This window comes from Rhinoderma darwinii, chromosome 3, assembly GCF_050947455.1.
Source record: "Rhinoderma darwinii isolate aRhiDar2 chromosome 3, aRhiDar2.hap1, whole genome shotgun sequence".
In the NCBI taxonomy this organism is placed as follows: domain Eukaryota; kingdom Metazoa; phylum Chordata; class Amphibia; order Anura; family Rhinodermatidae; genus Rhinoderma; species Rhinoderma darwinii.
Genome location: NC_134689.1, coordinates 318,413,887 through 318,438,535, shown reverse-complemented (window position 1 = coordinate 318,438,535; position 24,649 = coordinate 318,413,887). Strand labels below are relative to the sequence as shown.

Here is a 24,649-nt window from a genome sequence, read left to right as displayed (position 1 = left end):
CGGAATGTCCAGGAGGCTCCTGGAAAAAGGGGAGTCTTCCTGAACTCCCAGAAGAGCAAGCAAGCCTCCCGTGTGCCCCACATGCTGACTAAATACTTAACTCTCCCTATTTCTGCAGTCTTCTTCACGTCTTGGCTCCACAGCAGAGAATGTCCTGATTCTGGAGGTTATCTACGGAGGTGCGCAGTACTGGACTGAAGAGGACTGAAAGCTGCAGGAACAAGGAGAGGCGAGTACAGAGTGTCTTTATTTATTTTGGGGGTCTTGTCCGAAGTCTGTATTACTTTAGGCAGTCTAAGATCTGTATTAGTCTAGGGGATCTGGTCGGAGTCTGTATTTAGGGGGTCTTGTGACTGTATTTGTTTAGGAGGTCATATCCAACTCATTTGCAATTCAAATGCCCTAGGTGGGGGAAATTCCCTATAAAAATAGGGAGGGCAAATAGTAAAAAAATTGTAATATGTCCCTTCTGGTGTAATTTCTCCAAACTTGGCAAGTATAAGCTAAAACAAATTTTCTGTTCCTCTCTTCTGAGATTAGACATCCGTTGTTGACTATACACAGAATAAACCAGCTGGTCCCATGAATATAATAGGCCGACTTAGTGTTTCTCTAGTAAAAAACAGAAGCAGCCATTGTGAATACGACAAAAAACAAACATTTTTTTAAACCCACAGTTTGGAGAGATTTGATACATCCAATATTTTAAAAAGGCTAATATTTCATCAATACAAAGTGAATAAAATATACAACTTGATGTGTAGAAATACACTCACCCATTAGGAAGCTGGAAATGAAAATTAAGTTTGTGATTCCCGACTGTAAACATGTGAGTTTCACCTACGAGAAACAATAAAGGTCAATATGCAATTGTTTCATTAAGATGTACAGTATGTATTAACAGGAGATAAAATAAAATATTTGTTTTCATGTAAACTAACATGTGCAGAGCTAAGGAAAATATAAAAGAGGGTCTGCACAAAAGCGGAGCAAAAAAGCCATGGCTCCCAAAATTTAAAACCAAATGCCACGTCAAACCTGGTAGTTTTTAGTATAACTGTAGTTAATCCCAATATCCCACTCAACCTCAATCCACACTCCTAAAGGTCCTGGAAACTGAGATAATAGGAGATGTCTGGTCGGGTCCTCGCACTTGAGAGCTGCTGTGCTATTCCTCTCTCTGCCTTTGCCACTCTACTGGGTCGACTTATTAACCCACATTCATGAAATTGTTTAGGCCAATTTTTATTTTAAAATGCATTTTGTGAAAAGTCGCTTCAAAATGTGTGCACTCATCTTACGGCTTCACATAGACGCAACTCCATGTAGCATTTTCCAGACTAATGGACCTATCACATGGTCATCTTATCTACAAGCCACACATGCCAACACCAGAACCTGTTTGAGAATGCTTGGGAAAGGTCCTGTTGGACTGAAACGTCGCACCTGTGGGTGAATAAAATTCCATTTATTTTGGATGTGCTGCCACGTCATTCTCTATGTTTGAATTCCATTTGTGGGACTTTGGATCAGGTTCCTTTGAGGCTTGCACCCATTGCATTGCTTTTTGCCTTGTTGCTCCGATGCTGTAAGAAGCTCTGATTTGTTTTAACACCAGAACCTGTCCTTTAGTTTCCTACAACATCATGTGTATATAATCATGTAGGAAAAAGGCATGTACAGTGGGTGCTGCTCACAGTCACTGGACATTGTACAGAACCAATAGATGTACTTACTATGAACTTCACGAAGACCCTGTTACAAGGTTGAAATATGTTGTACAGCAAACAGAAGTGAGTTTACTTCTTGAGCTCCATCTATTGGTTTTGTACAATGTCCGGTGACCGTGAACAGTGCCTATTGTAGATGTCTTTTTATTTAAATACACGAATATGAACCCTGCAAGCGGGTATCTGGTTAGTTAGGGAAATTAATTCACCAATGAACACCACAGACTAGGAGAGAAAGGGGAGGGCATGTTTACAAACAGCAGTGCACTTCGCGGACAGGATTTTTTTTAGGTAATTGAAAAGCCCTTTTATTGTAGATTCTTCCTTTTTTTTTTTTTTTGAACAGTGTGTATAAGAAAGAGTGAACTTACAATTCAGATTTATAACATGTTTCAATTACCAATTTTCAATCACAAATCATACCCAATTTAAAGTTAAATGGCGTTTTTTACGGATAATCTGCCATATAGCCTCCATATACTCCGTATTTAGCCATTAGCACTCTCTAGTAGAGTATACATACAGTACAAGAGTCATTCAATGGCTGGAGTGGTACGAAAACCAGAGTGGTAAGCACAGATTGGTTTCTTTGCTGTCCTTTCCTGGTCTTGTGACCACTTTTCATCATCGGAAAGGGCCAAGCAGGACGTTAGACATATTTTAACAGCATAAATGTGCTCAAATAATTCAGAGGGACATTTCGTTTTCCCTGAACATTGCCTGGTAGAAATATTACAGAATGTGAATCACTGCATTAAAGAAGCATTCTAGCAATTTTTTTGTTTGCCTATATAGTGCAGCATAGGCTGTAATTAAATAATAATGTAGAGGATCTTGTGTATGCCTTGTGTATACCTGTTTCAGTCTATGGGCCATTTATTGTTTGTCCGCCATCTTGGTTCCTTTTCCCCCTCTGATATTGTTCACCTAATGCAGACTACATTTCCCATGATGCTTCTGGCTTTGCAGAGGCAGAGGGGATGGAATCTCATCACACTGCACTTGCTCTGCTGTGTCCTGTCTAAGTGCAGCAAGTGATAAATCAGCGACATAGAACTTCTGTTCTCACACTGCATAGTCTCAGTGATGCAGTTTCAGCCTGTCTGCTCTGCCTCCTGCCTTTTAATAGATTTCTCGTTGTCAGTTTTTACACAGGAGGCAGTGAGGAGCAGCATCTCATAGAAATACACTGGACACTGGACTCTACACAGAGGACTCACAAACAGTATAGACAGTTTGTGTGTGTCAGGGTAGGTTTATCATTCTTTAGCATTCTGCAGCAAATCATCATCACTCACGCCTAGCAAAACGCACGGACTGTCTGTACTGCCCCCATAGACTTGTATAGGTCCGTGCGAGCCGCGTGAAAACCATGCGGGCTGCACGGACGCAAATCACGTTCGTCTGAATCTGGCCTTAATGTGACATATATAATTAACTTTCTAATATAATGTATGTTTATATGTGGCAGCGTTACTATGTTCTGACTTGCAGTCACGTGACCCCATCCAGAGTAAACTTTTCACTACCTCTGACGTTCCGTGTCTTTTCTCAGCCAGCACTTCCGGCTGAGAAGAGGTAAGGCACGTCATCAAGTAGGTTTACAGGCAATGGGCGCTTCAGAGCTCCGCCTCTGGTCCCACTGCATGTAAACATAGTTGATGACGCGCCGTGCCTCTGCAAGCCGGAAGTGCTGGCTGAGAAAAGACACGGAACGTCGTCTCTCATAGTACACGCTCCCTCCTCCTTCTACTCTCTGATGTAGGAGGAGGAGGGGCATGTACTATGAAAGACAACGTTCCGTATCTTTGCTCGGCCAGTACTTCTGGCTGAGCAGTGGCAAGTAGGTTTACAAGTAGTGGGGCAGGCGGATGTTTCACGAGCTCTTCAGAGCTCCGACTCTGGTCCCACTGCCTGTAAACGTAGTTGATGACGCGCCGTGTCTCTGCTCAGCCGGAAGGGCTGGCTGAGCAAAGACACAGAATATCGTCTCTCATAGTACAAGCCCCCTCCTCCTTCTACTCTCTGATGTAGAAGGAGCAGTGGGCGGTATTCAAGTTATGTCTCAATCCCTGCACGCCACGATGGTTACATATATAAAGTGATTACGCAGGTTACGTAAATACAGGGAAGATGGGTGTTATATAATGATATACAGGGATGATGGGGGTTATATAAATACGGGGATGATTGGGTTATATACAGGATTGATGGGGGTTCATCATCCCTATGTTTAACCCACATCATCCCTGAGTATTACCCCCAACATCCCTGTATATAACCCCATCATCCCTGTGTATTACCCCTATCATCCCTGTGTATAACCTCCATCATCCCTGTGTATAACCTCCATCATCCCAGTGTATAACCTCCATCATCCCTGTGTATAGCTCTCAACATCCCTGTGTATAACGCTCAACATCCCTGTTTATAACCCTCAACATTCCTGTGGATTATCCCTAACATCCCTGTATACAACCCCATCATCCCTATACATAACCCCTATCATTCCTGTGTATAACCCCCATCATCCCTGTGTATAAACCCCATCATCTCTGTGTATAACTCTCAACATCCCTGTGTATAACTCTCAACATCCCTGTGTATATCCCTCAACGTCCCTGTGGATTATCCCCAACATCACTGTATATAACCCCATCATCCCTATATATAACCCCCATCATCCCTGTGTATTACCCCCATCATCCCTGTGTATTACTGTTACGTCCATGGCCGGGGATCGCCGTTCTAACTCACCCCCTGACGATCCCGGCCATGGACACCTCTCTGCTCGGCGTCCTCCTCCCTCTGGCAGACGCCGGCACTGTCTTCCGGGTCCTCACGCCGTTCCCCGCAGGGCACGCGCGTTCGCGCGTGCACGGCCTTAAAGGGCCAGTACGCGTCCAGCTGCCAGTAACGCTCAACATCCCTGTTTATAACCCTCAACATTCCTGTGGATTATCCCTAACATCCCTGTATACAACCCCATCATCCCTATACATAACCCCTATCATTCCTGTGTATAACCCCCATCATCCCTGTGTATAAACCCCATCATCTCTGTGTATAACTCTCAACATCCCTGTGTATAACTCTCAACATCCCTGTGTATATCCCTCAACGTCCCTGTGGATTATCCCCAACATCACTGTATATAACCCCATCATCCCTATATATAACCCCCATCATCCCTGTGTATTACCCCCATCATCCCTGTGTATTACTGTTACGTCCATGGCCGGGGATCGCCGTTCTAACTCACCCCCTGACGATCCCGGCCATGGACACCTCTCTGCTCGGCGTCCTCCTCCCTCTGGCAAACGCCGGCACTGTCTTCCGGGTCCTCACGCCGTTCCCCGCAGGGCGCGCGCGTTCGCGCGTGCATGGCCTTAAAGGGCCAGTACGCGTCCAGCTGCCAGTAACGCTCAACATCCCTGTTTATAACCCTCAACATTCCTGTGGATTATCCCTAACATCCCTGTATACAACCCCATCATCCCTATACATAACCCCTATCATTCCTGTGTATAACCCCCATCATCCCTGTGTATAAACCCCATCATCTCTGTGTATAACTCTCAACATCCCTGTGTATAACTCTCAACATCCCTGTGTATATCCCTCAACGTCCCTGTGGATTATCTCCAACATCACTGTATATAACCCCATCATCCCTATATATAACCCCCATCATCCCTGTGTATTACCCCCATCATCCCTGTGTATTACTGTTACGTCCATGGCCGGGGATCGCCGTTCTAACTCACCCCCTGACGATCCCGGCCATAGACACCTCTCTGCTCGGCGTCCTCCTCCCTCTGGCAGACGCCGGCACTGTCTTCCGGGTCCTCGCGCTGTTCCCCGTTCCCTTAAAGGGCCAGTACGCGTCCAGCTGCCAGTAATCAGTTATCAGCCCAAATGGCTGCTGGACTATAAAAAGGGGCTTTGCCCACTGGTTCCTTGCCTGAGCGTTGTTGTATACCCTAGTCTGTCTTGCTAAAGGTCTCCCAGTGTTTTCCAGTTCCCAGTGTTGCCCGTTCCTGCTGCCTGTACCCTGTATCCCGTACTATCGTTACCTGCTGTAAAAGCCAAGTCGTGTCTTCCGCCGCATCCACGGCGTCACCTGCTGCGAAAGTCAAGTCGTGTCTTCCGCCGCATCCGCGGCGTCACCTGCTGCGAAAGTCAAGTCGTGTCTACCGCCGCATCCGCGGCGTCACCTGCTGCGAAAGTCAAGTCGTGTCTTCCACCGCATTCGCGGCGTCACCTGCTGTGAAAGCCAAGTCGTGTCTTCCGCCGCATCCGCGGCGTCTCCTGCTGTGAAAGCCAAGTCGTGATCCTGCCACTGTCTACATTGCCTCAGGTACCCGTTTTGAAATATAGACATTGTTTTGTACCTTGTTGGCCAGCTGCTAACCCGCTACGCGGTACGGCCCAGTGGGTCCACACCCCGCGCCGTGACAATTACCCCCATCATTCCTGTATATAACCACCATCATCCCAGTATATATCCTCCATCATCCCTGTATAGGATGATGGGGTAATACGCAGTGATGATGGGGTTATATACAGGGATGATGGAGGTTATACACAGGGATGATGGGGGTTATTTATATACAGGGATGATGGGGGTTATTTATATACAGGGATGATGGCGGTTATGTACAAGAATGGTGTAGGTTATATACAGGGATGATAGCAGTTATATACAGGAATGATGGTGGCTATGTACAGGAATGATGGTGGTTATACACAGGGATGATGGGGGGTCATAGACAGGGATGATAGGGTCATATAAAGGGATGATAGGGGTCATATATAGGGATGATGGGGTTATATAAAGGCATGATAGGGGTCATATACAGGGTTAATCCCATAATCCTTGTATATAACCCCCATCATCCCTGTATGTAACCCTCATCCCTCCTGTGTGATTATTAGTGTGTGTGTGTGTGTGTGTGTGTGTGTGTGTGTGTGTGTGTGTGTGTGTGTGTGTGTGTTTGTGTGTGTGCGTATGTGTGTGTGAGACAGTGTGCAGGGAGCTGACTGCCTGTAATTAGAGAAGGGAATGACCTGTGAACATAGAGGGGCATGGTAGTATGCAAATAGCTGAGATGCTGTGGAGGAAGGGGGATGTAAGCTGTCTCCTCAGATGCAGCAAGGGATCATGGGTATGGTGGGTTACAAGACAGGAAAAAGCCAGGACCAGAAGCAAGGGACGTAAACAAACAGAAAGAGCAGCAGTCACGATTGAGATTAAACAGAAACTGGTTAGAAAGTATGTAGGGGGTTTTGGGGAAGGCAAAGCAATGATTTTATGAATTATGAAAGGCTGTTGCTTAGAATCAGTGCAAATATAAAAACATCTTAATAAAGGAATAGAAAATGATAAAGAAGAAGAGAAAATTATTATAGATCGCATTGTGTACATTGGTCATACAATAAACATACCCCCGGACGAAGCAGGTGGCGAAACACGTGATGGGGATCAGGGTCCCCCTTTTTTTATTTGTGTTTTGTCCTCCCTTTTGTGCCGGTCTAGTCTACTTATTTTCCCTAACTTGACACTTGTCAGTATGGGGCTGCTGCATTCATTGTTCAGGCACTTGCACTTTGCTGTATTTACCGTCCTATGCATTTCTTTCTAGGAGGTTTTTAGTATTTATGTGTGGAGATCCTTGAATCACAGGTTTGTCGTTTTATATGTATTTTGTATCTAATAAAATATGTTATATTTTGCATTATACTGGTCATCCTGCCTGTATTTTGTGATAGGATTATTTCATTTGTTATTCAGTTGGGATCATTTATTGGTGATTTGTGAGTCCTCTGTTGGAGGAATTATATTATGATGGATATAAGGCCTCGTGCACACTTCCGACACCGTTTTCACGGCCGTTTTTGACGGATCCGTGTGCCTGTTTTAGCGGCCGTGTGCACTCCGTGTTTCCGTTTTCGAGCACCGAGCATGGTACTCTCCAGGGTGCTGAAAGAGTTAATGGGCTGCACTGATCGGCGGTAACTCTTTCAGCACCCTGGACAGTACCATGCTCGGTACTCGGAAAATAAAATTTTAATGAAATTAGAAAAAATAAGTTCAGACTTACTTTCCTCCTGTCCGGCCTCCAGCGATGACATTTCATCCATGTCACCGCTGCAGCCAATCACAGGCTGTAGTGGCGGTCACGCACGTCAGGATGACGTCAGAAGGCCGGCCTCCAGGGATGACGCTTCATCCCACGTGACCGCCTCTGCAGCCAATCACAGGCTGCAGCGGCCTCTGCAGCCAATCACAGGCTGCCGCGTCAGAAAGGAAGGTCGGACTGGAGGAAGAAGAGGGACTCGTCACCGAGACAACGACCGGGTACGTATGAACTGCTTTTTATTTTATTTTTAATCAGCAGCCTCTTTTCTCTATCAGTGATTGATAGAGACAAGTGGCTGCCGATTAGTGTAATATTTCTGTAATGTACGGGTGGGTTCTGTATTGTGCTATCTTCAGGGGGGTCTGTATGGTGTTATCTACAGGGGGGGTCTGTATGGCATTATCTACAGGGGGGACCCTGTATGGCGTTATCTACAGGGGGGGGTTCTGTATGGTGTTATCTACAGGGGGGGGTTCTGTATGGTGTTATCTACAGGGGGGGTCTGTATGGCGTTATCTACAGGGGGGGACTGTATGGTGTTATCTACAGGGGGTGTCTGTATGGCGTTATCTACAGGGTGGACTCTGTATTGCGTTATCTAAAGGGGGCTCTGTACGGCATTATCTACAGGGGGGTTCTGTATGGCGTTATCTATAGGGGGGTTTGTGTGGTGTTATCTACCGTGGGGTCTGTATGGCGTTATCTACAGGGGGCTGTATGGCATTATCTACAGGGGGACTCTGTATGGCGTTATCTACAGGGGGGACTCTGGATGGCGTTATCTACAGGGGGACTCTGGATGGCGTTATCTATAGGGGGGACTCTGTATGGTGTTATCTACAGGGGGGACTCTGTATGGCGTTATCTACAGGGGGGACTCTGTATGGCGTTATCTACAGAGGTGGTCTGTATGGCGTTATCTACAGGGGGGCTGTATGGCGTTATCTACAGGGGGCTGTATGGCGTTATCTACGGGGGGGATTGGGGCTGTAAGACGTTATCTACAGGGGGCTGTGTATGGTGCTATCTATAGGGGGCGCTGTGTGGTGGAATCTATAGGGAGGCACTATCTACAAGGGGGCGGTTGTGTGATACCCAGCGGAGGGGGGGCCCCAGTCAAAAGTTTGCTATGGGGCCCAGTCTTTCCTAGTTACGCCCCTGGTGGGGTCAGAAAACTTTTAGTCGTAGCCACATTGGTGGTAGGTGGGGCTGAGCAATCCTCACCAAGACTGAGAACTTCTCTATGTTGAGGATTACTCAGTACTGCATCTGAATGTTTCTGAGGATTGCTCAGTACTGCTTCTCGGTGTTAGTTAGATAGGATTAGTCAGTATGGCTTCTCAATGTTGGTGAGGATTGCTCAGTACTGCTTTTTCAGAAGAAATACTGAGAAGAATTACTGAGCAGTCCTCACCAACATATAGCAAAAGTACTGAGCAGTCCTCACCAACATAAAGAAATAGTACTGAGCATGATAAATCATCCACAGCAGCATGCACATCTTCTGCAACTCAATACTCCTGTCACTAACACGTTGGGTGGTACTAACACAACTGAATGAACTCTTGGAAGATTCTTGGCACGGTCCCGGTTCCACAGCTGCCATATGATGTGCACCTTCCAGGCCGCTTTGCCTCCCTTGTGCCGGGCTCTGCTCTACGCACCCTGCATTCTGCAGTCCAGAGCCACAACTCATTTACAAAAACATGTGCCAAAATTACACACTATGGCGTACATTTGGGCTGTAGAAACCAATGGAATACTTTACATTTACATTCCTATATGGTTTTGTTTTTACACCTTCATAATTCTATATTGATCACCATGTAATAATAATAATAATAATAATAATAATAATAATATGCATTATCATATGGCTATTATTATTACATCTGGTTTAGAGTGACTAATATAAATCTTAATATTACAGCTTACATTTTGCCATTTTGCATGTGTTTTCAGCAGGCATGGGAAACTAACATTCAGGCACCCCAAAGAACAGAGAGGTCAGAGCTACAACCTGCAAAACGGCACTATCCTACTTTCTTTATTCACGGTCTGACAGGTTGCAGCTCTGAGCTTCCTGTCCAGGGGGATGCCAGAGCATCAGCTTCCCTGCTACTCGCCTGCATACAGTATTAGTAGTGAGAGGTGCCTGGTGGTTCATTGCCCGCAGCTGACTCGATCCTGCCTAGTGTCATTTCTCTCTCAAGCAAGACTATGGGAAAAAAACAGCGATCTTGTTAGGCAGCTGCACGCCGGCACCACCACTGCTCTCTTAATCAATCCCATGAGCAGTAGATAGAAAGGGGGCAGTACTACAGGAGGAGGGTAGATAGAGGGGGCAGTACTACAGGAGGAGGGTAGATATTGAGGGGGCAGTACTACAGTAGGATGGTAGATACATAGGGGCAGTACTACAGGAGGATGGTAGAGGGGCAGTACTACAGGATTTGGGTAGATATAGAGGGGCTGTACTACAGGAGGAGGGTAGATATAGTGGAGCAGTACTACAGGAGGAAGGCATAGACTGGTAGTACTACAGGAGGAGGGTAGATATAGAGAGGCAGTACTACAAGAGGAGGGTAGATATAGAGGGGGCAGTACTACAGGAGGAGGGTATATAGAGATGAAGCAGTACTACAGGAGGTGGGGAGATATAAAGGGGGCAGTACTACAGAATGAGGGTAGGTAGAGGTCCATCACTACAGGACTATGGTAGATATAGAGGTACAGTACTACATAGGGAGGGTAGATATAGAAGGGCAGTACTATAGGATGATGGTAGATATAAAGGGGACAGTACTACAGGAGGAGGCTAGATATAAAGGGGACAGCACTACAGGAGGAGGGTAGATAGGGGGTATTACTACAGAAGGAGGGTAGATATAGAGGGGACAGTACTACAGGAGGAGGGTAGATATAGAGGGGCAGTACTACATGAGGAGGGTAGATACAGATGTAGCCGTCTTTATCTTGAATTTTAACACATTAAATACACATTGGCAAGATCCTTTATCTTTCAATAGCTTTTTTGTGTGATATTACGCTGCAGGAAGTTATCAGAGTCAAGATAAAGATGGGCTAAATCCGTATAGGGGTGCAGTACTAGAGGAGGATGGTAGATATAGAGGGGCAGTACTACAGGAGGAGGGTAGCTATAGATGGGCAGTACTACAGGAGGAGGGTAGATATAGGGGGGCAGTACTACAGGAGGAGGGTATATAGAGGGGACAGTACTGCAGGAGATGGGTAGACAGAGGAGCAGTACTACAGGAGAGGGGTAGAGTGAGGTGGAATTACTAAAGGAGAAGGGTAGAGAGACTGGCAGCACTACAGCAGATGGGGCAGAGGAGTGCAGAGAGAGGGGAAAATAGAGGGGAGGATTACTGCAGGGGGGTAGAAAAAGGGTACTACTAGGAGAGAGGAGCCCCTGCTGTAGAGATATATGGCTCATTATCTCTTACACAGCCCACCTCTTACCCACAGACTTAGATCTGATCACCTCCTTATACAGCAGTGGATCGAAGAAGCAACCAGGCTGCGTTGTCACCAAGGAAGCTTGCAGGATGGATCAGCCGAGGAGGACACAGACCTCAGTAGCAGAGAGGCAGGTTTGGAGTATAACGCATGGGTAGCGGAGGAGACTAAGCATATGTTTTAAGAGTGAACATCCATAGATGGTGGGCAGCATTGAACACCGCACCATGTGACAGTGATGCCGGCCGGGATGTTACTGTCATGTGAAGTCCTGCAAGGGGCCGTGCAGAAGCAGCATTTGCCCTATAATTTAAGTGGCTCTGGGCCGGCTTCATGACGTCATGATCCGACTGGCCTTCTGGGAACTCTCCTGGTAGAGCCAATGCCCAATCCGCCCCTGCCCCAAACAGAACTACTACCAAGTTAAATCTGCGCTCCAAAAGCCAAATGGTGCTCCCTCCCTTCTGAGCCCTACAGTGTGCCCAAACAGCAGTTTATGTCCACATATATGGCATTGCCATACCCGGGAGAACCCACTAAACAGTTTATGAGGTATTTGTCTTTAGTGGCACAAACTGGGCACAACATATTGTGCACTAAAATGACATATCAGTGGAAAATTGCAATTTTTACTTTGCACCATCCGCTACGCATTCATTTCTAATGAAAAAACATGTGGGTCAAAATGCTCACTACACCCCTTAATATGCCCTACGGGGTGTAGTTGACAAAATATGGGTCACTACTTGGGAGTTTGTTTTACTATTGGACCTCAGAGCCCTGAAATTGTGGGCCAATGCTGTGAAAATCACCAAAATAGACCTCAAATGCGCACGGTGCTCTTCAATTCAGAGCCCTGTTATTTGCCCAGGCAAATGATAAATGCCTTGAAGGGTGTAGTTTCTAAAATGGGGTCACTTCTTGGGGGCTTCCACTGTACTCTGGTACCTCAGGGTTTTGCAAATGCAACATGGCGCCCAAAAATCAAATCAGCAAGATCTGCATGCCAAATAGCGCTCCTGCTTTTCTGAGCCCTGCCGTGTGTCCAAACAGCAGTTTATGACCACATATGGTATATTGACGTAATCGAGAGAAATTGCAATGTTGGGGTGCATTTTCTCCTTTATTCCTTGTAAAAATTGAAAGTTTACACGTTTTATCAGAAAAAAATTAATTTTCAATTTCACGCCATAATTACACTACATTCTGCAAAAAACAGTGGGTCAAAATACTCACTATACATCGCGATAAATTCCTTCAGTTGGGTAGTTTCCAAAATGTCACTTTTGGGGGGTTTCCACTGAATTGGTCTTGCAGGGGATTTTCAAATGTAACATGGCGTCGCAAACCATTCCACCAAAATTTGAGCTCCAAAAGCCAAATAACACTCCTTCCCTTCTAAGCCCTGCCGTGGGTACGAACAGCAATTTATGTCCACATTTGGGGTATTACCATGCTCAGGAGAAATTGCTTTACAAATATTGTGGTGCTTTTTCTCCTTTAGCCCTTGTGAAAATGAAAAAATGTAAGCTAAAATTAAATTTTATTGGAATAAAATTAGATTTTCATTTTCACGGCCTACTTCGAAATTAATTCTGCTAAAAATCTGTGGGGTCAAAATGCTCACTATACCCCTAGATAAATTCCATAAGGGTTGTAGTTTCCAAAATGGGGGTCACTTTTGGGGGGTTTCCATTGTTTTTGCCCCTCTGGGGCTTTGTAAATGCGACATGGCACCGAAAACCATTCCAGCAAAATTTGAGCTCCAAAAGCCAAAAGGTGCTCCTTCCTGTTAGGGATCTGCCAGGTACTACGTCTAGGTATACTCCTGGGATTAATCAATCCACACCTGAGGCCAGACCTGTTCGACTGACACCATCTCCCACCAACCAGGGTGGCAGGCTCAGGAGTGGGAGAGCCTATCGCGGCCTGGTCAGTCGGAGTTAGCTCCGCCCCCTGTCCTTTATTACCTGCCGTGTTCCCCTCCTCAGTGCTTGTAATTCTTCTGGATTCCTGGCCCCACTGCTGCTGGCTCCAGACTGCTTCTGCCGTGCTTATGCCTTGCTGCAGTTCCGCTTAACCTGCTTTGCTTTGCCTCTGGCTTGCTTCCTTCTCCGTGCTCACTTGGGTATACTTCACTTCATCCTGGTCCGGACTGCTCCTTCACCGCTCCGTTTCCTCGCGGCGTTCCGTGGGCTACTGCCCCTTCCCTTGCGTGTTCCCTGTTTGTTCTCCCGTGCACTTAGACAGCGTAGGGACCGCCGCCCAGTTGTACCCCGTCGCCTAGGGCGGGTCGTTGCAAGTAGGCAGGGACAGGGCGGTGGGTAGATTAGGGCTCACTTTCCCTTCACCTCCTTCCTGCCATTACATAATTACAAGCCTATACCTAGTCTACCATTTCTCCTACGCTGACGCTATCATGGACCCCCTTGAGACCCTGACCCAGCAGATGCAGGGCCTCTCCCTACAGGTCCAGGCCCTGGCCCAGAGGGTCAACCAGGGTGACGCTGCCTTAGTAGTACCCCTCACCTCACCTCTAGAACCCGACCTCAAGTTACCTGACCGGTTCTCAGGGGACCGTAAGACGTTTCTCTCCTTCCGGGAGAGTTGCAGACTGTATTTCCGCCTAAAACCCCACTCCTCAGGTTCCGAGAACCAGCGGGTGGGTATCATCATATCCCGACTCCAGGAAGGGCCCCAAGAGTGGGCCTTCTCCTTGGCTCCTGACGCCCCTGAACTTTCCTCTGTTGATCGTTTTTTCTCTGCCCTCGGACTCATTTACGACGAGACTGACAGGACTGCTTTAGCCGAGAGTCAGCTGGTGACCTTACGTCAGGGTAGGAGACTGGTTGAGGAATACTGTTCTGATTTTAGAAAGTGGTGTGTAGCTTCTCGGTGGAACGATCCGGCCCTAAGGTGCCAGTTTAGGTTAGGATTATCTGACGCCCTGAAGGATCTGCTGGTTAGCTACCCCTCTTCTGACTCCCTTGACCAGGTTATGGCCCTAGCAGTACGACTTGACCGACGTCTCAGGGAACGTCAGCTTGAACGCTTCAATGTGCTCCCCTCTGACTTTTCTGCGATCCCCCCCGAGGTCCCGTCTCCTCGCCCCTCCACGGAGGACTCGGAGGTACCTATGCAACTCGGGGCCTCCATGTCCCCTCGACAACGTAGGGAGTTTCGCAGAATGAATGGTCTCTGCTTCTACTGTGGGGACGACAAGCATCTACTGAACACCTGTCCCAGGCGCAAGAATAAAAAGCCGGAAAACTTCCGCGCCTAAGTGATCATCGGGGAGGTCACTTGGGCGCACAGGTATTTCCCGTCAATGTGAAACGCAATAAAATTTTGCTTCCCTTTCAGGTCTCGTTTGCTGGCCGGTCTGCCACGGGCAGTGCTTTCGTGGATTCTGGCTCATCTGCTAATATCATGTCTGTGGAATTTGCTATGTCTCTAAAGATGCCATTTATTGATTTACCTTATCCTATCCCTGTAGTAGGTATCGACTCAACTCCCCTTGCTAATGGTTATTTTACTCAGCATACTCCTGTTTTTGAACTCCTGGTTGGCTCCATGCATTTGGAGCGGTGCTCTGTACTGGTGATGCAGGGATTATCGTCTGATCTGGTATTAGGTCTCCCCTGGTTGCAGTTGCATAATCCCACGTTTGATTGGAATACTGGGGATCTCACCAAATGGGGTAGTGAATGTCTTATGTCATGTCTTTCTGTTAACTCTATTTCTCCCCGGGAGGAGGTAAACACGCTTCCTGAGTTTGTTCAGGACTTCGCCGATGTGTTTTCTAAGGAGGCCTCCGAGGTGTTGCCCCCCCATAGAGATTACGATTGCGCCATCGATTTGGTGCCTGGTGCCAAGCTTCCTAAGGGTAGGATATTTAATCTTTCATGTCCCGAACGTGAAGCTATGAGGGTGTATATCCAAGAATGCCTGGCCAAGGGTTTCATTCGCCCCTCGACTTCTCCTGTAGGTGCTGGCTTCTTCTTCTTGGGGAAGAAGGATGGTGGTCTTAGGCCGTGCATTGATTATCGTAACCTGAATAAGGTCACCGTAAGGAACCAGTACCCACTTCCTTTGATTCCGGATCTTTTTAATCAGGTTCAGGGAGCCCAATGGTTTTCTAAGTTCGATCTACGGGGGGCATATAACCTTATCCGCATCAAAGAGGGGGATGAGTGGAAAACTGCGTTCAACACACCCGAGGGTCATTTCGAATACCTGGTCATGCCCTTTGGGTTGTGTAATGCCCCTGCTGTCTTCCAGAATTTTATTAATGAAATCCTGAGAGATTACCTGGGTAATTTTCTTGTTGTGTACCTTGATGACATACTGGTGTTTTCCAAGGACTGGTCCTCCCACGCGGAGCATGTCAGGAAGGTGCTCCAGGTCCTTCGGGAGAATAATCTGTTTGCTAAGACTGAAAAATGTGTCTTTGGGGTACAGGAGATACCATTTTTAGGGCAAATCTTCACTCCTCATGAATTCCGCATGGACCCTGCCAAGGTTCAGGCTGTGGCGGAATGGGTCCAACCTGCCTCCCTTAAGGCGTTACAGTGTTTTTTAGGGTTCGCCAACTATTACAGGAGATTTATTGCCAACTTCTCGGTCGTCGCTAAGCCTCTTACGGACCTTACTCGCAAGGGTGCTGATGTCCTCCATTGGCCCCCTGAGGCCGTCCAGGCCTTTGAGACCCTCAAGAAGTGCTTTATCTCGGCCCCCGTGCTGATTCAGCCCAACCAAGAGGAGCCATTTATTGTGGAGGTTGACGCATCCGAGGTGGGAGTGGGGGCCGTCTTGTCCCAGGGTACCAGCTCCCTCACCCATCTCCGCCCCTGTGCTTACTTCTCTAGGAAGTTTTCGCCCACGGAGAGTAACTATGATATTGGCAACCGCGAACTTCTAGCCATTAAATGGGCTTTTGAAGAGTGGCGGCACTTCCTGGAGGGGGCCAGACACCAGGTAACGGTCCTTACGGATCACAAGAATCTGGTTTTCCTAGAATCGGCCCGGAGGCTTAATCCTAGACAAGCTCGGTGGGCACTATTCTTTACCAGATTTAATTTCTTGGTTACCTATAGGGCTGGGTCCAAGAATATTAAGGCTGATGCCCTGTCACGTAGTTTCATGGCCAATCCTCCTTCCGAGAAGGATCCTGCTTGTATGTTACCCCCTGGTATAATCGTTTCTGCCACGGATTCTGATTTAGCTTCTGATATCGCGGCTGATCAGGGTGCAGCTCCCGGGAACGTCCCTGGGGACAAACTGTTTGTTCCCCTGCAATACCGGCTAAGGGTACTCAGGGAAAACCATGACTCCGCTCTATCTGGTCATCCTGGCATCTTGGGCACAAAACACCTCGTTACCAGAAACTATTGGTGGCCTGGGTTGCCTAAAGACGTTAGGGCTTACGTCGCCGCTTGTGAGGTTTGCGCTAGGTCCAAAACCCCTAGGTCCCGACCTGCGGGCCTACTACGTTCCTTGCCCATTCCCCAGAGACCTTGGACCCATATCTCCATGGATTTTTATCACCGATTTGCCTCCATCTCAGGGCAAGTCGGTGGTGTGGGTGGTAGCAGACCGCTTCAGCAAGATGTGCCACTTTGTGCCCCTTAAAAAGCTACCTAACGCCAAGACGTTAGCTTCTTTGTTTGTGAAACATATCCTGCGTCTCCATGGGGCCCCAGTCAATATCGTTTCTGACAGAGGGGTACAATTTGTTTCCTTATTTTGGAGAGCTTTTTGTAAAAAGTTGGAGATTGATCTGTCCTTCTCCTCCGCCTTCCATCCCGAAACTAATGGCCAAACGGAAAGGACTAACCAATCCCTGGAACAATATTTAAGGTGTTTCATCTCTGACTGCCAATTCGATTGGGTCTCATTCCTTCCCCTTGCTGAATTTTCCCTGAATAACCGGGTCAGTAACTCGTCAGGGGTCTCCCCGTTTTTCTGTAATTTCGGGTTTAACCCAAGGTTCTCCTCCGTTTCCCCTGGTTGTTCCAATAATCCTGAGGTAGAGGATGTTCATCGGGAACTGTGCACTGTCTGGGCCCAGGTTCAGAAGAACCTAGAGGCGTCCCAGAGCGCACAAAAGATTCAGGCGGATAGTAGACGTTCTGCTAACCCCCGGTTTGTCGTCGGGGATTTGGTCTGGTTGTCGTCCAGGAACTTGCGCCTTAAGGTTCCGTCCAGGAAGTTTGCTCCCCGATTTATTGGACCTTATAAGATCATTGAAGTCTTCAACCCTGTATCCTTCCGTCTGGAGCTGCCCCCATCCTTTCGCATACATGACGTCTTCCATGCCTCCCTCCTTAAACGCTGCTCCCCGTCCTGGTCCCCCTCGAGGAAACCTCCTGTTCCCGTTCTCACCCCTGAGGGGGTGGAATTAGAGGTGGCCAAGATTATGGACAGTAGGATGGTCCAGGGCTCCCTCCAGTACCTGGTCCATTGGAGAGGATACGGGCCGGAGGAGAGGACTTGGGTACCTGCCCGTGATGTTCACGCTGGGGTATTGATCAGGAGGTTCCACCTTCTCTTCCCTACTAAACCGGGTCCTCTTAGTAAGGGTCCGGTGGCCCCTCATAAAAGGGGGAGTACTGTTAGGGATCTGCCAGGTACTACGTCTAGGTATACTCCTGGGATTAATCAATCCACACCTGAGGCCAGACCTTTTCGACTGACACCATCTCCCACCAACCAGGGTGGCAGGCTCAGGACTCAGGAGTGGGAGAGCCTATCGCGGCCTGGTCAGTCGGAGTTAGCTCCGCCCCCTGTCCTTTATTACCTGCCGTGTTCCCCTCCTCAGTGCTTGTAATTCTTCTGGATTCCTGGCCCCACTGCTGCTGGCTCCAGACTGCTTCTGCCGTGCTTCTGCCTTGCTGCAGTTCCGCTTAACCTGCTTTGCTTTGCCTCTGGCTTGCTTCCTTCTCCGTGCTCACTTGGGTATACTCCACTTAATCCTGGTCCGGACTGCTCCTTCACCGCTCCGTTTCCTCGCGGCGTTCTGTGGGCTACTGCCCCTTCCCTTGCGTGTTCCCTGTTTGTTCTCCCGTGCACTTAGACAGCGTAGCGACCGCCGCCAAGTTGTACCCCGTCGCCTAGGGTGGGTCGTTGCAAGTAGGCAGGGACAGGGCGGTGGGTAGATTAGGGCTCACTTTCCCTTCACCTCCTTCCTGCCATTACACTTCCGTTCTGAGGGCTGCCGTGTGTTCAAACATAAGTTGATGACCACATATGGAGTATTTCCGTAATCGGGAGAAATTGCTTTACAAATGTTGTGGTGTTTGTAAAAATGAAAACATTGTATGATTTATTGGAAAAAATTTTGATTTTTCATTTTTATGGCTTAATTCAAAGAAATTTAGCAAAAAAAACTGTGGGATCAAAATGCTCACTATATCCCTAAATTAATTCCTTGGGGGGTGTAGCTTCCAAAATGGTGTCTTTTTGAGGGTGTTTCCTATGTTTTGGCACCACAAGACCTTTTCAAACCTGACATTGTGCCTAAAATATTTTCTAATGGAAAGGAGACCTGAAAATTCACTAAGTGCTACTTTGCTTCGGAGGCCTGTGTTTCAGTCCACTAGCACACTGGGACCACATGTGGGATATTTCTAAAAACCACAGAATCTTGGAAATAAATATTGAGTTGCTTTTCTCTGTTAAAACCTTCTGTGTTACAGGAAAAAAGTATTACAAATGAATTTCGGCAAAAAAAATGAAATTTGTCAATTTCACCTCCACTTTGCTTTAATTCCTGCAAAACGCCTAAATGGGTAAGACACTTTCTGAATGCTGTTTTGAATACTTTGAGGAGTGCAGTTTTAGAAATGGGGTGATTTATGGGGACTTTATAATATATAAGGCCCTCAAAGCCACTTCATAACTGAACTGGTCCCTCAAAAAATAGCCTTTTGAAAATGTGAAAAATTGCTGCTAAAGTTCTAAGCCGTGTAATGTCCTAGATAAATAAAAGGACGTCCAAAAATGATGCAAACATAAAGTAGACATATGAGAAATGTAAACTAGTAACTATTTTGTGTGGTATTACTATCTGTCTTACTAGCAGATACATTTAAATTTAGAAAAATGCAAATTTTTCCAAACTTTCTCTAAATGTTTGTGTTTTTTTACAACTAAATATTCAACTTATCGATCAAATTTTTTCACTAACATAAAGTACAATATGCCATGAGTAAAAAAAATCTCAGAATTGCTTGGATAAGTAAAAGCATTCCCAAATTATTACCACATGAAGTGACATGTCAGATTTAAAAATATAGGCTGTGTCCACAAGGCCAAAACTGGCTGTGTCTCGAAGAGGTTAAGGTTAATATTAGTGAAAGGCAAAAAAACAAAAAACAAAAACACGTGACTATTTGTATAGTGTTGTACAGTGGCCAGACATGTGGGAGTGACATTATTGCTGGACGTTCAATAAGTAGTGGAATGCTGGGTGTTATAATACCGGGGCTATAATTAGGAGTAGCACATGTTTTTCCAGTGGACACCACACTATACTAGGAGCCTGTAACCCAGATGTCACCGTGTCACACACAACATGAAAGTTCTGACTCTACAAAGCTAAAAGACATGTAAACATGTCCAGAAAGCTGCAAATCCTGTTCCATCACCATAACTGACTCCTTCAAAAGACATTACATCTGCAATTGGTTTCCTCAGTGCCTAATCTACATATGGAGCCGTCGATCATAAAAAGCGAGTGCCCCACATGGAAGATTTGTCTCAGGAATTTTTGCGACTATTTATCTGAATGAAGTTTGCAGGAATTCATGCACATGCTGCAGAAACAGCCCAATTCAGATGTATTAACTAATTTTAGTTGCAGAAATTTCTGTGACAAAAATCTGCCATTTGTGAACATATCCTTATGGTGCCAGATCTGTTTTAACGGTTAGGTTCCCACTTAGGTTATGCTCACACAGGTCGGATACACGGCACAAAAATGCACAGTGTATCCAATCTAGAACCTGCAGGGAATTCCAGCCAAAAAACTGCACCAAATTGTGGTGCAGATTTTCGCAACAGAGGAAAGAAGAGCAGAAAAAAAAGCCAATTGTTAGGGATCTGCCAGGTACTTCATCTAGCTATTCTCCTGGGATTAATCAATCCACACCTGAGGCCAGACCTGTTCGACTGACACCATCTCCCACCAACCAGGGTGGCAGGCTCAGGAGTGGGAGAGCCTATCGCGGCCTGGTCTGTCGGAGTTAGCTCCGCCCCCTGCCCTTTATTACCTGCCCTGTGCTCTCCCTCAGTGCTTGTAATTCTTTTGGATTCCTGGCCCCACTGCTGCTTGCTCCAGCCTGCTTCTGCCGTGCTTCTGCCTTGCTGCAGTTCTGCTTGACCTGCTTTGCTTTGCCCCTGGCTTGCTTCTGTCTCCGTGCCCGCTCGGGTGTACTCCTTCGTCCTGGTCCTGACTGTTCGTTCGCCGCCCCGTTTCCTCGTGGCGTTCCGTGGCTACTGCCCCTTCCCTTGCGTGTCCCCTGTTTGTCTTCCTGTGCACTTAGCCAGCGTAGGGACCGCCGCCCAGTTGTACCTCGTCGCCTAGGGCGAGTCGTTGCAAGTAGGCAGGGACAGGGCGGTGGGTAGATTAGGGCTCACTTTCCCTTCACCTCCTTCCTGCCATTACACCAATACTTACCTTTACTGGCATTGCCATAGCAACGTGTCCCTCTGGTCTCCGTGCAGCCCGACCTCCTGTGATGATGCTGCAGCCCATGTGACCGCTACAGTCTGTGATTGGCTGCAGCAGTCACATGGGTTAATATCATCCCAGGAAGTCAGGCTGCACGGCGCACAGCCAGGAGAACAAGGAGCCGTCGCTATGACAATGCCTGGGGGAAAAGTATATACTTTTTATTCAATTTAAACAAGAAAAGGGGTTTTGTTTTCAGATTTGCGGAATAGTAGCTTTCCACCGCAAAAATTGCAACATTTTCTATTTGCTGCTGCTTTTACCCCCCATGGAACTCAAATAAGAAAAACTTCAACAAAAGTGAGATGATTCTGCAGCATAAATTGACATGCAGATTAAAGTAATGCACTGCAGTTCAATCTAGGAATGTTTTCTCAGGGGATTATTAAAAAAGGTATGCTCACCTTACCGCTCCTCTTCTCCCCTCGTGCCCCTTTAGGCTCCCTCAGCATGCCGCGGCTCATACAATGTATTACTAGAGAAGATTTCACCCTTTGGGTAAGTTCACACGTAGCGCAAATACTTCGGATTTTCCGCAACGGATTTAGTTGCGGAAAATCCACAGCATAATACAGTAGCAGCAAAGTGGATGAGATTTGAACAAATCTCATCCACATGATGGGTAAATGCGTAGCTTAAAAAACGCTCAGAAATAAAAAAAAGCTCAGAAATTCACATGCGGTCCGGCTCTTGTTCAGATTGTATTTGTTTGTACCATGTTTATTTGTTGCTGTGATTCTGCGGCAAAAATCGCAACTCAGAAAAAAAAAATCGTATACTTAACCAGAATTCTGTGCTTCTTCGTCCAGGCCGTCCTCCTGAGATGACGTTTTATCCCATGTTAATGCTGCAGCCAATCACAGGCTGCATCGATCACATGGGGTGATATGTCATCCCAGCAGGCCTGGCTGCAGGATGGCAGAGGGACGTGTTGCCATAGCTACGTAAGTATGAAATGTTTTCATAAGTGAAGTTTTTCACAGAGGACATTCCCGCCGAAAAACTGAACCTCAATTTGGTGCGGTTTTTGAGCTGGAATTCCCTGCAGCGCCCGTACGGTGCTTTTACGCACCGTATCAGCCCTCTGTGAACATGGCCTTTCAGTGACAGTATTTAATTTCATAAAATCAGCAGGTTGGCTTTGCCAGATATCAGGCCAGTATATCACCCATGTGACCTGGCAACAGCTGGCAGAGTCAGCCTGGGCACCCAGTAACAGGGAGTTCATTAGGTGTTAGAAACAGGGAGGTCCCAGGTTAGCATTTGAAAGTTGCGCTTGGGACACAGTCTCTTGCGAAAACCATTGACCCAATGAAGAAAAGGCCGACAGGAGTCATTGTCAGACATATTGGCACTCTTTTGGTACGGTTGCATACATCTGGGGCATACATGCAATGGAACATTTTAAACAGTACCGTCAAATGTAATGTGTGAACTTGGTGTGACCGTAAGATTTTTGGGCAGACAAAGAATGGACAGAGGCAGCACTTCCAAAAAGAGCAAGAGCTATTTATTCACCCATGCGACGTTTCAGTCCAACTGGACTTTTTTCAAGCATGAAACGTCTGCGACTGAAACGTCGCATGGGTGAATAAATAGCTCTTGCTCTTTTTGGAAGTGCTGCCTCTGTCCATTCTTTGTCTGCTTGATATCCAGGACCGCGGACCAGGTCTATTTGAGGCATGCACCCACTTGCAGTCCAGTGCTGTGGAATCTTTTCGTTTTGTCGTAAGATTTTTGTGCTTATTTTCCTATGATGCAGCCAAATAAAAAAAAATCAGCAGTGATTCATTTTTAGTCCACATTAGCCACAATACAGTTACTTGCCCCGTTGACTTCTGAAGGCTGACAGTACAATGCTGTAAATACAAATATATGTTTATGATGTTTGTTTAAGTGCCAGATGTTAAGTGCCACATGACTTAGTACAACTTGGACGTTGTAAGTAGCCGTAATATGGCCGGGTGATGTGATGAATCTGCAGATGAGCTGAGGAGCAGTGCGATGTTCGTTTTTATACCATATCATGCTTTCTACATAGTACAGAGCTGCCAGTCTTCTGAGCTGATTTTATGCTTTTAATTAGACATACAGAATATTTCCCATTCCAGTTGTAGTCTAAAGCTATGATCGCATGGAGGAGAATATTTCCACTGCGGCAATGGCTTGAAATCTGTGGCAAAATTTATTGCACATTTTACATCAGATTTCATTCTTTGCATTGCAATAGGGAAAATCTGCAGCAAATCTGAAAGAGTATTCAGTGGATTTTATATATAATATTTCTAGACTTCATTCACAGGCAGTGGATAAAAATCTGTGTGAGTTTTAAAGGTACATTGAGGAAGTTAAAATCCTGAACATGCCTTCTATCTCCACCAGTGCATCTTGTCACAGCTCCTCACTCCCTCCTGCACAGACTTGTTACTTCATAAACATTAGACCACACTCTGAACACTGTTTGGCGGGCTCCCGGCTGATTTATACACAAAAATCCACCCACTGCACTAGCTCCATTTCATTGTTAAGCTTCACCTAAAAATGGCTCCTGTGCCGTGCATCCCAACACCTACACTTTAGAGCCAGCACGCCAACCATCCCTTGACGGAATTGTAAGAGCATGCCTCCCAACTTTTAAGTATCGCAAAGAGAGACAACCGATGCGTATCGCGGCAATTTTTTTCCCTTTTATGCCACGCCTCTAATCCCGCCCAATCCCCGCCCATACACACCTGGTTCAGCCCACACAGTATCATGCTCTCATAGTGCCTCCCACACAGTACAATGCCAAATAGCTGCCACCATACAGTATAATGCCCCCATAGCTGCCACCATACACTATAATTCCCTCATGGATGCACCCATGCAGTATAATGCCCACATAGATGCCCCATACAGTATAATGCCCACACAGATGCCCCCATACAGTATAGTGCCCCATAACTGCCCCCATACAGCATAATGTCCCCATAGCTTCCCCCATACAATATAATGCCCACATAGATGCCAGCATACAGTATAATGCCCACACAGATGCCCCCATACTGTATAATGCCCCCATAGCTGCCCTAAAACAGTATAATGCCCCCACAGCTGCCCCATACAGTATAATGCCAATATAGCTTCGCCCAAACAGTATATTGCCCCACACAGTATAATGTCCCCTTAGCTGCCACCATACAGTATAATGCCCCCTATTATCCACTATACAGTATAATGCCCCATACCGGCCCCGATATTGTATAATTCCCCATAGTTGCCCCATACAGTATAATGCCCCCTTAGCTGCCACTAGTGGCAGTGCCCACATATAAAGTGCCAGTGTCCACGTAGATAGTGCCACACACTGTGCCCATGTAGATAGCACCACAGTGTCCAGTGTAGTTAGTGCCCCAATATAGTGCCACAATGCTAATGTAGATAGTGACACACTCCCCTTGAAAATTGTGCCACCACCCTGTATATAGCGCTACCTCCCCAGTAGATAGCGCCATTGGGACACCCTCTAGGAGCGGAATCCCCAGCCATAGCATTGGTCACACTATGGCCGGGGATTCCGCTCC

The 24,649-nt window shown here is 46.8% G+C and overlaps 1 protein-coding gene across 1 annotated transcript in view; it reads right to left on the bottom strand.

The window, feature by feature from the left end:
• The window catches only part of ARRDC4 (arrestin domain containing 4), a 52,343-nt gene that overhangs the window by 20,879 nt on the left and 6,815 nt on the right, over positions 1 to 24,649 (bottom strand). Inside the window, exon 2 of the mRNA XM_075855283.1 lies at positions 777 to 840. Coding sequence (XP_075711398.1) covers positions 777 to 840 — 64 coding nt within the window. The remainder of the gene's footprint in view (positions 1 to 776; positions 841 to 24,649) is intronic.